This window comes from Ranitomeya variabilis, chromosome 3, assembly GCF_051348905.1.
Source record: "Ranitomeya variabilis isolate aRanVar5 chromosome 3, aRanVar5.hap1, whole genome shotgun sequence".
In the NCBI taxonomy this organism is placed as follows: Eukaryota; Metazoa; Chordata; class Amphibia; order Anura; family Dendrobatidae; genus Ranitomeya; species Ranitomeya variabilis.
The window spans coordinates 147,369,498-147,381,834 of NC_135234.1; the positions used below are offsets into that span (position 1 = coordinate 147,369,498).

General features: G+C 39.1%; 1 protein-coding gene across 1 annotated transcript in view; it reads left to right on the forward strand.

The window, feature by feature from the left end:
• Window positions 1–12,337, forward strand: part of STS (steroid sulfatase) — a 470,812-nt gene that overhangs the window by 324,176 nt on the left and 134,299 nt on the right. Inside the window, exon 9 of the mRNA XM_077294724.1 lies at window positions 729–850. Within this exon, the coding sequence (XP_077150839.1) occupies window positions 729–850 (122 nt within the window). The remainder of the gene's footprint in view (window positions 1–728; window positions 851–12,337) is intronic.

Consider the following 12,337-nt stretch of genomic DNA (forward strand, 5'->3'; position numbering starts at 1 on the left):
CCTGGAACTTGATGTATGTGGGTGCTCTTGGGAACAGCTGCCTGCCTTCTCCCTCATGAACAGTCTATAATTTTAAGGGTATGTTAATTTTAACATTGAAAGATAGAATATCAAAAATAAAATCCAAAAAATCATATTGCAAAAAAATATGCAAAACTCGCCATGTTTGGAGGAAGAGAAATGCGGCATATGACCCAAAGAACACCGTCCCCACTGTCATGAATGGAGATGCAAACATTATGTTTTAGAGGTGTTTCTCTGCAAAGGGCACAGGAATACTTCACCACATCAATGAGAGAATGGATGGAGCCATGTACCGTGAAATCCTGAGTGACAATCTCCTTCCCTCTGCCAGGACATTAAAAATGGGTCATGGCTGGGTCTTCCAGCAAGATAATGACCCAAAATATGCAGCCACTGCAACAAAGGAGTGGCTAAAAAAGAAGGGCATTAAGGTCATGGGGTGGCCTAGCCAGTCTCCAGACCTAAATGCCATAGAAAACTTATAGAGGGAGTTGATAGATAGCTTGAAAACAATGATAACAGCAATAATTTTCATGCATCGCATGACGCTAACTACTAGAATAATTGTTGGCTAACAAAAAACACTTACTTGAAAACACTACATTAAAACAGACATTTTTTGTTAACTCAGAACAAATTAATAAACATTGTCCTACTTTTTCTCATTATCTCTTATGTCTTCTTACATTTTCTTTTTGTTTCAGATTTATTGATGGATTGGATCTGATGCCCTTAATTCAAGGGAAAAGTGTTATATCAGAACATGAATTCCTCTTCCATTACTGTAATGCATATTTAAATGCAGTAAGGTGGAATCAAAGAAACAGTAAGTCGACTTTTGTGTTTCTAAATAAAATATTCATATCTTAAGTAAATAAAATGGTCATTGTTTAAACAATAAGAAAAATGCCACTCTAACTTTTAAAACGTCAAAACCTCACCATTAGTTTTATTGTTAACATTGTTTTAAAATATCTTCTCTTTTTCTGTGGGTTAGCTACTCATGACTGGACACTTCATTTGGCAGAGTATTACCATTAAGACACGTTCACATGCAGCAATGTGGTCTGAGAACCACAATAGCCCAGAGCCACTGTAGTATTTTCTCTGCTCCCCTACTAAATCACTTAAATTTGCAGGGAAACAGCTGCACAGAGCTGATGTTTTTGGCACTGGGGGAGACCGCTATGGGGGGAACCTTCCTCCATTGTATTACACAACAGTGAAATCAATGTTAAACATATAATATGTTATAATCTAAAACCTTCAAACTTAGGCTATGTTCACATCTTGTTTTAGCATGTGGCTCCTGTGGTTCTCATGTCTGAAGCCCTGGAAAATGAGATGCAAATGTATGCACTGACAGGGCAATTGGGTAAAAGGTTTTGCTCACATTGCATTGAAAAATGCTGTAGATAAGCCCCCAATCTGACCTGCAAGAAAAGAAAAATAACTTTTATTATACTCACCTGCAGTGCGGTCCTGTCCGATGGGTATCACGGGTGCTGTGCAGCGCCTCCCATCTTCTTGCGATGCCGCCCTCCTGCTTGCTTCATGGTTCTGGGCATCGTGCTCCTGCGCAGACATCCTTATCTGTCCCATTGAAGGCAGAGCAAATTACTGCAGTGTGCAGGCGCAGGGCCTCTCTGACCTTTCCCGGCACCTGTGCACTGCAGTACTTTGCTCTGCCTTCAACAGGGCAGATAAGTACTCTTGCACAGGAGCAAAATTCTAGGAGACATGAAACAAGCAGAAGGGTGGCATTGCAAGAAGATGGGAGGCGCCAGACCAGGACCTGTGATACCCATCGTACCGGACCGCCATACAGGTGAGTAAAATAAAAGTTATTTTTCTTCTCTTGCACATCGGATGCTGTAGATAAGCCCTGAAAGGTGGTGGACGTAACTCGTATAGACCAAAGTTGGTGACAGGTTTGCTTTAATGTAGCCTTAGGGCTTTAATGTATAATATTCACATGTTCCTGATAAGAACACCCTCAAGAATACTGGAAAATTATCTCATATGTTCTTTCAATCATTCAAACATGTATTCCACTTTCAGTCCAGTCATTAGGTGTAATAATTTTCTTTGCAGAGTTTCTTTAATGCTTGAACCTAGAGATCTAATATTCTACATGCTTGTGTTTAGTGTTTAAAAGGTATTTAATAAAGATGAGTGCATAGATCATTTGTGGATTCGCAAGTTCCTGCAAATTTAATTTTTTTTAGCTTCAATACATGAGGATCGCATTAAACAAAAATGAACGAAAAGTTAATGTTTTAGGGGAAAATTCATCAAAACTGTCAAATTAAAATTTTCAAAGGTCCAGTCACCTCTAGTACTTACTAATTAACCATTGTTCCATTTATAGCAATCAGGAAGCTGTTAGTGTTGTTGTGATACAATGGTCTACATTTATTAATGTATGTTATGCACCAAAGAAACTTGTTTGCAATTAGAAAAAAAAATCACAGTATTTGTTTACATTTCCAAGCTTCTTTTTCTGTATGTATTTTTCCTTTTGCAAGAGAAAACAAATATCACAAATTTAACATAATAATAAATGTGAGCCACTATATTTTTCCTGTTACTTTTGTTAAGAGCATGTCTGACCAGACATTTAGTTAATTACCAAGTATTTGTTTTTTTCATTTTTTTATCATTGTCATAAGGTTTTTATTTTCCTGTCAATATATCTGTAGGAGGGCTTGATTTTATGCAGGGCAAGTTATATTTGTAAATAACATTTTTTTAAAAGAGATAATAAATTGGCTATCCTTTAATACTTTTAGGGGGATGGAATTCAGAAACCTCTCTGCAATGTAGCCATTATTCCTTCAATTTTTTTTCTTAGTCAAGTCACTGCGCGTTAAACAGAACAAGTTACTGTAACTATATTTTAGGGATCAGTATGAACACAGGGAAAGCAAGCTTATGCATTTATTTTTCCCTTGCACAATGAAATCATGGTTTGTAGAAAATAAATCTTTTTTTTTTTGTCGTTGCATTCTGAAAGCTGATAACTTTTTTAAATATTTCCCCGGGTGTATCTCGGTAAAGGTTTATTTGTTACTGTAGTTTTGATTTGTGTCATTTCAGAATCCATATAATTTAATAACTATGTTTTACTAATATTTTTGGGAGGTGGTGTAGAAGACAAAAAAATCCTGATATTTTTAACCTCTTGACAGCCAGAGGTATTTTTGTTTTTGCATTTTCATGTTTTTCTCCCCCTTCCCAGAGCCATAACTTTTATATTTTTTGGTCAAAATGGCCATGTACAGGTTTCATTGTTGCGGGATGAGTTGTACTTTTGAACAGCACCATTGGTTTTAACATATTGTGTACTGGAGAACAGGAAAAAAATTCTAAGTGTTGTGAAATTGCAAAAAAAGTGCAATCCCACAGTTGTTTTTTTCTTACCATCCATTATTATTCTCCAGGTCATTATGAGTTCACAAACACCAAACATGTATACTTTCTTTTTAATTTAAGTGGTAAAAAAATTTCAAAGTTTCTTAAAAAAAAGAAAAATGGCACCATTTTCCAATACCCGTTGCGTCTCCATTTTTCATGATCTCGGGTTGGGTGAGGGCTTATTTTTTGTGTGCCAAACTGACATTTTTAATGCTACCATTATCGTGCAGATGCAATCTTTTGATCGCCCATTATTGCATTTTAATGCAATGTTGCACAGACCAAAAAAAACAATTCTGGCGTTTGGTGTTTTGACTTTTTTCTTGTTACATCGTTTAACGATCAGGTTAATTTTTTTTAGAATGATAGATACCAACACAGCGATACCAAATACATGTATGCTATTTTTTTAAAATTTTTAATAACTTTTTTTACTTTTTGAATGTTTCAATAGTCTCCATGAGAGACTAGAAGCAGCACTTGTCTGATCAACTCTGCTACAGACAGGTTATGATCAGATCGCCTGTATGTAGTAGAAATGCTAACTTGCTTTGAACGCTGACCACTGGGTGGCACTCATAGCAATATGGCTATGACAACCATAGAGGTCTGCTGGATACCTTTTGTTGTCATGCCAACCCATCGGTGACCCGCAATCACGTGACAGGGTCACCGATGGATGGGATTTCCAGTGAGCTTTCCAGAAGAATGAGTTAAATGCCACTGTCAGAGATTGACAGCGGCATTTATTTGGTTAACAGCCGCGGGTGGATCGTGATTCCACCCACGGCTGTTAGAGGCATATGACAGGTGTTCAAAACACCCATTATGGGGGCATTTCTGCTCATCACTAAAGGGTGCCTTCTCCCAACAACAATTTTAAGATCTCTCTACAGGTGTTGAATGGAATTTACACAAATGCTGGCCACTTCAAAACTCTCCAGCACTTTGTTCCCATCCATTTCTGAGTGCTTCTTGAAGTATGTGTGAGCTCATTGTCCTACTGGAAGACCCATGACTTATGACTCGAACCCAGCTTTCTGACATTAAGCACTACATTGTGCTGAGACTGATTCACCCTGAGACTGCAGAACAGCTTGAATTTATTTGTAACTTGATTGGAGTTGCTCATCCACTATCCAGACTATCCTGTGTTGCAATATTTCATCAATTTTTTCCATGGGTTGTAAACTTCTTGATTATGTTGTGCGCTGTGGACAAAGAAACATCAAGACTTCTGGAGATGGACTTTTAATCTTGAGATTGTTGATATTTTTCAACAATTTTGGTTCTCAAATCCTTAGACAGTTCTCTTCTCTTCTGTCTATTATCCATGCTTAGTGTGGCACACACAGACACACAATGCAAAGATTGCGTTGACGTCTTCCCTTTTTATTTGGTGTAAGATGTGATTTTCACATTACAAAAACAACTGTTACTTGCCACAGTGGAGTTTCATCGAGCATCAGATGCTTGAAACAAAGTTGTCTACCCACATTTTTGAGGTTTTGTGTGAAATGATGTCCAATTTCCAATTTTACCACTGTTATTTTTCTCTTGTTCTAATACACACAAAGGAAATAAACAACAGTATAACAAAACGTTTAATTGCAATAATTTTCTGGGAGAAATACTTAATTTTCTAGATCATTTGCAAGGGAGTCAACACCTTCAGCTAGGACTGTACCTATTTTTTGTTTTATGTTATTTAATATACAGAAGCCTTTTTTGATATACAGCAGAATGGAATGATGAGGGCAATGATGATGATAATAATAGCAATAATAATATTAATACAAGCTTTTTACCCGCTGTTTATATATGTAATGCTGTATATTTAATGGCATATAATGTTCTCAGCAATTTCGTGTGCATGTAACATTTACTATCGATCTCCTTTTCTATTTATGAGATTCCATCTGTATAAGTCTTACTCCTTATTGCTCTTTTAATTTATCCTTCATTTTCCAGTGTGTTTCCCCAAGTCCATTTTAAGGTTTGTCTTTTGCTTTTATTATTCTTGTTATTTATGGTGTTTCAGTAAATAAACACAAGTCTTGATGAAAATATAACATTTTTATGCTGTTATGAATATTCAAATCTAATATTTATTTCGATGTGTTCCCATTAGTTTGCAACATTAAAATGTAATGGCATATGTTCTAATATTTATTACTTACTAGATTACAATACACTTGTTTCCGTACTTAAAAGGCTGTAGCTTTCTAAAATGATTGTTCTATTATTTGCAGCAATTTTGCTGTCTAGAAATGTTGTGCTTTCAAACCATTCAGAAGTGTATTTTTTCTCCTTTTTTTCTCACTGGTGACAGTGACTGTTTAGCCTAGTGTCCCTTCCAAAAAATTGAACTGTATGAATGTCCATTTGTGGAAAACGCCAGAAGCAATCACAATGTGCTGACTGTCATATGGATTAAGGCTGGACAATCTTTGCAATCACTTTTGTTGTGTAAGATGCTTTTATTTGCTTCCATAGCAGTCATTATACCTTCAGGAAAAGTTTTATTTAAGATCTTATATGTTATTTTAGGGTTATTTAGCAAAAGAATCTATAACCTTTATATTTTGTCATATGTAACAGCATAACAGAAAATAACAGAATAAAATAAAACAAAATCAAACAAACCACAAACATATACAACACCTCATGTATAACATCTCTTTAACTCAACATAAGGAAAATATAGAATGTATTTGATTATATTTTTAGTTTTTCATTAAGTTGTAGAACGATATTAAATAGAGATGAGCTTACCTTTTGAAATTTGAATTCACAAGCTTCAACAATTTTTCTCTATAGATTTGATTCAGAGCAAATAAATTTGCATGATTGTCAATACTGGAAAGCTTGTAATTGCTTTGAAAATATACTGTACGCGGGGAGAGATGAGAGATAAGAGCTTATACACTGCAGGAAGGAGAAGAAGAAGAAGAAGAAAGGACCTCAATGATCATAACAGCTTATACTCCCTAGAACAAGGAGGGAGAGGGGACCCTTTTGACCCTAAGAACTTACACTGTACGCATTGGTCACTATTTCATTGTAAAAGCTTATCAATTCAGCTCAATTTTGGCTTCCTACAAGCTCTGGGTTTTATTATTGTGCTGTACCATAGATACATTTTGGGGTCATATTGTGCCTTTGTACACCTCCAATTAAAAAAAAATAGTTTTACAGACCTCCAATTACCCTAAATGACATGAGTTGATTAACTTTGAAAAAGCATAATTTTGCAATACTATGTTAGCATGCTGCATTCTTGTGTTGAATTTGCACTGTGAGAAATTGTAGCGCTTAAAAGCAGTCTGTCACCTCAAATTTAACATTCAAACTAACCACATAACCTTGTGGGATATGTAGCAAAAATAAAAAAAAATCATGCCTTTTGTTTTGTAAGTCTGTTCCTCCTTGTCCACAAAAAAATGTTATAAAAAAAAGTTATGGTAATATGAAAATTAAGGTCCTCAGTGCATCATTCCACCCAATTATTTACAGTAAAGTTCTGCTATATTGACTGTGTAAGCTTGCCAGGAGTTGGCATTTCTTTGCTGTTTTTGTTAGTTTTGTTACAGAAAATTGCTAGCTGAATTTGATTTTGAACAGTTTAAACAATTTACATTTTTCTGATAATTTTTCCTTTTCAAACCTGCCCAGCACAAGGGGTGACTACTTGGGGAACTGTGTTGACCCAGCAACCATCAACTGTGCAAAAGCTTCACGATTTAGGAAACACATATTTCCCTGTTAACCCCTTCCTGACATCCGACGTACTATCCCGTCGAGGTGGGGTGGGCCCCCATGACCGCCGACGGGATAGTACGTCATAGCCGATCGGCCGCGCTCACGGGGGGAGCGCGGCCGATCGCGGCCGGGTGTCGGCTGCATATCGCAGCTGACATCCGGCACTATGTGCCAGGAGCGGTCACGGACCGCTCCCGGCACATTAACCCCCGGCACACCGCGATCAAACATGATCGCGATGTGCCGGCGGTGCAGGGAAGCATCGCGCAGGGAGGGGGCTCCCTGCGGGCTTCCCTGAGCCCCCCGCAGCAACGCGATGTGATCGCGTTGCTGCGAGGGTCTTACCTCCCTCCCTGCCTGCTCCAGACCCGGATCCAAGATGGCCGCGGATCCGGGTCCTGCAGGGAGGGAGGTGGCTTCACAGACGCCTGCTCAGAGCAGGCACTGTGAAGCAGCCTGCAGCTCTCGCAGATCGGTGATCTGTCAGAGTGCTATGCAAACTGACAGATCACCGATCTGTATTGTCCCCCCCTGGGGCAAAGTAAAAAAGTAAAAAAAAAAATTTCCAAATGTGTAAAAAAAAATTAAAAAAAATATTCCAAAATAATGAAAAAAAAAAAAAAAATATTATTCCCATAAATACATTTCTTTATCTAAATAAAAAAAAAAAACAATAAAAGTACACATGTTTAGTATTGCCGCGTCCGTAACGACCCCACCTATAAAACTGCCCCACTAGTTAACCCCTTCAGTAAACACCGTAAGAAAAAAAAAAAAAAAACGAGGCAAAAAACAACGCTTTATTACCATACCGCCGAACAAAAAGTGGAATAACACGCGATCAAAAAGACATATATAAATAACCATGGTACCACTGAAAACGTCATCTTGTCCTGCAAAAAACAAGCCGCCACACAGCATCATCAGCAAAAAAATAAAAAAGTTATAGTCCTGAGAATAAAGCGATACCAAAATAATTATTTTTTCTATAAAATAGTTTTTATCGTATAAAAGCGCCAAAACATAAAAAAATGATATAAATGAGATATCGCTGTAATCGTACTGACCCGAAGAATAAAACTGCTTTATCAATTTTACCAAACGCGGAACGGTATAAACGCCTCTCCCAAAAGAAATTCAGGAATTGCTGGTTTTTGGTCATTCTGCCTCACAAAAATCGGAATAAAAAGCGATCAAAAACGGTCACGTGTCCGAAAATGTTACCAGTAAAAACGTCAACTCGTCCCGCAAAAAACAAGACCTCACATGACTCTGTGGAGCAAAATGTGGAAAAATTATAGCTCTCAAAATGTGGAGACGCAAAAACTTTTTTGCTATAAAAAGCGTCGCTGGTTTCACACTTGCGTTTTTGTCTGCAGCGTTTTTTGCACAAAAAAACGCATGCGTTTTTTCCCTATATTTAACATTGAAAACGCATGCGTTTTTTTTGTACACGTTTGGTCGCGTTTTCAAACGCATGCGGTTTTTTTCTGCATGCGTTAATTTTCAGAAATACAACCTGCAGTATTTTCTTGCGTTTTTAAGCACATGCGTTTGTTTGCGTTAAAAACGCATGCATTTTTATCGAAAAAAAAACAGAAAACACACTGAAAAGCCACCCACCACCATCATTGTGATAAAGGGATCCAAACCCTAACCCTAACTCTACCCCTAACCTCACCCCTAACCGTTTAATGAACATTTTCTGACAGTCATAGTGCCACGTATTTCAGTGCCACGTATTTCAGTGCCACGTATTTCAGTGCCACGTATTTCAGTGCCACGTATTTCAGTGCCACGTATTTCAGTGCCATGTATTTCAGGGCAACGTATCACATATTTCAGTGCCACGTGTTTCAGTGCCACGTATTTCAGTGCCACGTATCACGTATTTCAGTGCCACATATTTTAGTACCACGTATTTCAGTTGCACGTGTTTCAGTGCCACGTATTTCAGTGCCACGTATTTCAGTGCCACGTATTTCAGTGCCACGTATTTCAGTGCCATGTATCACGTATTTCAGTGCCACGTGTTTCAGTGCCACGTATTTAAGTGCCACGTATCACATATTTCAGTGCCACGTATTTCAGTGCCACGTATTTCAGTGCCACGTATTTCAGTGCCACGTATTTCAGTGCCACGTATTTAAGTGCCACGTATCACATATTTCAGTGCCACGTATTTCAGTGCCACGTATTTCAGTGCCACGTATTTCAGTGCCACGTATCACGTATTTCAGTGCCACGTGTTTCAGTGCCACGTGTTTCAGTGCCACGTATTTAAGTGCCACGTATCACATATTTCAGTGCCACGTATTTAAGTGCCACGTATTTCAGTGCCACGTATTTCAGTGCCACGTATTTCAGTGCCACGTATTTCAGTGCCACGAATTTAAGTGCCACGTATTTCAGTGCCACGTATTTCAGTGCCACGTATTTCAGTGCCACGTATTTCAGTGCCACGTATTTCAGTGCCACGTATTTCAGTCACGTTTAGGGTTAGGGGTAGGGGTAGGGTTAGGGTTAGGGCTAGGGTTGGAGGTAAAGTTAGGGTTGGGGCTAAAGTTAGGGTTGGGGCTAAAGTTAAGGTTGGGGCTAAAGTTAGGGTTAGGGTTTGGATTACATTTACGTTTGGATTAGGGTTGGGATTAGAATTATGGGTGTGTCAGGGCTAGGGGTGTGGTTAGGGTTACCGTTGGGATTAGGGTTAGGGGTGTGTTTGGGTTAGGGTTTCAGGTAGAATTGGGGAGTTTCCACTGTCCAGGCACATCAGGGGCTCTCCAAGCGCGACATGGCGTCCAATCTCAATTCCAGCCAATTCTGCGTTGAAAAAGTAAAACAGTGCTCCTTCCCTTCCGAGCTCTCCCGTGCGCCCAAAAAGGGGTTTACCCCAACATATGTGTTATCAGCGTACTCGGGACAAATTGAACAACAACTTCTGGGGTCCAAGCTCTCTTGTTATCCTTAGGAAAATAAAAATTTGGGGGGCTAAAAATCATTTTTGTGGGAAAAAAAAGATGTTTTATTTTCACGGCTCTGCGTTATAAACTGTAGTGAAACACTTGGGGGTTCAAAGTTCTCACAACACATCTAGATAAGTTCCTTGGGAGGTCTAGTTTCCAATATGGGGTCACTTGTGGGGGGTTTGTACTGTTTGGGTACATCAGGGGCTCTGCAAATGCAACGTGACGCCTGCAGACCAATCCATTTAAGGCTGCATTCCAAATGGTGCTCCTTCCCTTCCGAGCTCTGTCATGCACCCAAACAGTGGTTCCCCCCCACATATGGGGTATCAGCGTACTCAGGACAAATTGGACAACAACTTTTGGGGTCCAATTTATCCTGTTACCCTTGTGAAAATACAAAACTGGGGGCTAAAAAATCATTTTTGTGAAAAAAAAAAAGAATTTTTATTTTCACGGATTTGCGCTATAAACTTTAGTGAAACACTTGGGGGTTCAAAGTTCTCAAAACACATCTAGATAAGTTCCTTGGGAGGTCTAGTTTCCAATATGGGGTCACTTGTGGGGGGTTTGTACTGTTTGGGTACATCAGGGGCTCTGCAAATGCAACGTGACGGCTGCTGACCAATCCATTTAAGTCTGCATTCCAAATGGCGCTCCTTCCCTTCCGAGCTCTGTCATGCGCCCAAACAGTGGTTCCCCCCCACATATGGGGTATCAGCGTACTCAGGACAAATTGGAAAACAAATTTTGGGGTCCAATTTATTCTGTTACCCTTGTAAAAATACAAAGCTGGGGGCTAAAAAATCATTTTTGAGAAAAAAAAAAAAAATTATTTTCACGGCTCTGCGTTATAATCTGTAGTGAAACACTTGGGGGTTCAAAGCTCTCAAAACACATCTAGATAAGTTCCTTAGGGGGTCTACTTTCCAAAATGGTGTCACTTGTAGGGAGTTTCAATGTTTAGGCACATCAGGGGCTCTCCAAACGCAACATGGCGTCCCATCTCAATTCCAGTCAATTTTGCATTGAAAAGTCAAATGGCACTCCTTCCCTTCCAAGCTCTGCCATGCGCCAAAACAATGGTTTACACCCACATATGGGGTATCAGCGTACTCAGGACAAATTGCACAACATTTTTTGGGGTCCAATTTCTTCTCTTACCCTTGGGAAAATAAAAAATTGGGGGCGAAAAGATCATTTGTGTGAAAAAATATGATTTTTTATTTTTACGGCTCTGCATTATAAACTTCTGTGAAGCACTTGGTGGGTCAAAGTGCTCACCACACATCTAGATAAGTTCCTTAGGGGGTCTACTTTCCAAAATGGTGTCACTTGTAGGGAGTTTCAATGTTTAGGCACATCAGGGGCTCTCCAAACGCAACATGGCGTCCCATCTCAATTCCAGTCAATTTTGCATTGAAAAGTCAAATGGCGCTCCTTCCCTTCCAAGCTCTGCCATGCGCCCAAACAATGGTTTACACCCACATATGGGGTATCAGCGTACTCAGGACAAATTGCACAACATTTTTTGCGGTCCAATTTCTTCTCTTACCCTTGGGAAAATAAAAAATTGGGGGCGAAAAGATCATTTTTGTGAAAAAATATGATTTTTTATTTTTACGGCTCTGCATTATAAACTTCTGTGAAGCACTTGGTGGGTCAAAGTGCTCACCACACATCTAGATAAGTTCCTTAGGGGGTCTACTTTCCAAAATGGTGTCACTTGTAGGGAGTTTCAATGTTTAGGCACATCAGGGGCTCTCCAAACGCAACATGGCGTCCCATCTCAATTCCAGTCAATTTTGCATTGAAAAGTCAAATGGCGCTCCTTCCCTTCCAAGCTCTGCCATGCGCCCAAACAATGGTTTACACCCACATATGGGGTATCAGCGTACTCAGGACAAATTGCACAACATTTTTTGCGGTCCAATTTCTTCTCTTACCCTTGGGAAAATAAAAAATTGGGGGCGAAAAGATCATTTTTGTGAAAAAATATGATTTTTTATTTTTACGGCTCTGCATTATAAACTTCTGTGAAGCACTTGGTGGGTCAAAGTGCTCACCACACATCTAGATAAGTTCCTTAGGGGGTCTACTTTCCAAAATGGTGTCACTTGTAGGGAGTTTCAATGTTTAGGCACATCAGGGGCTCTCCAAACGCAACATGG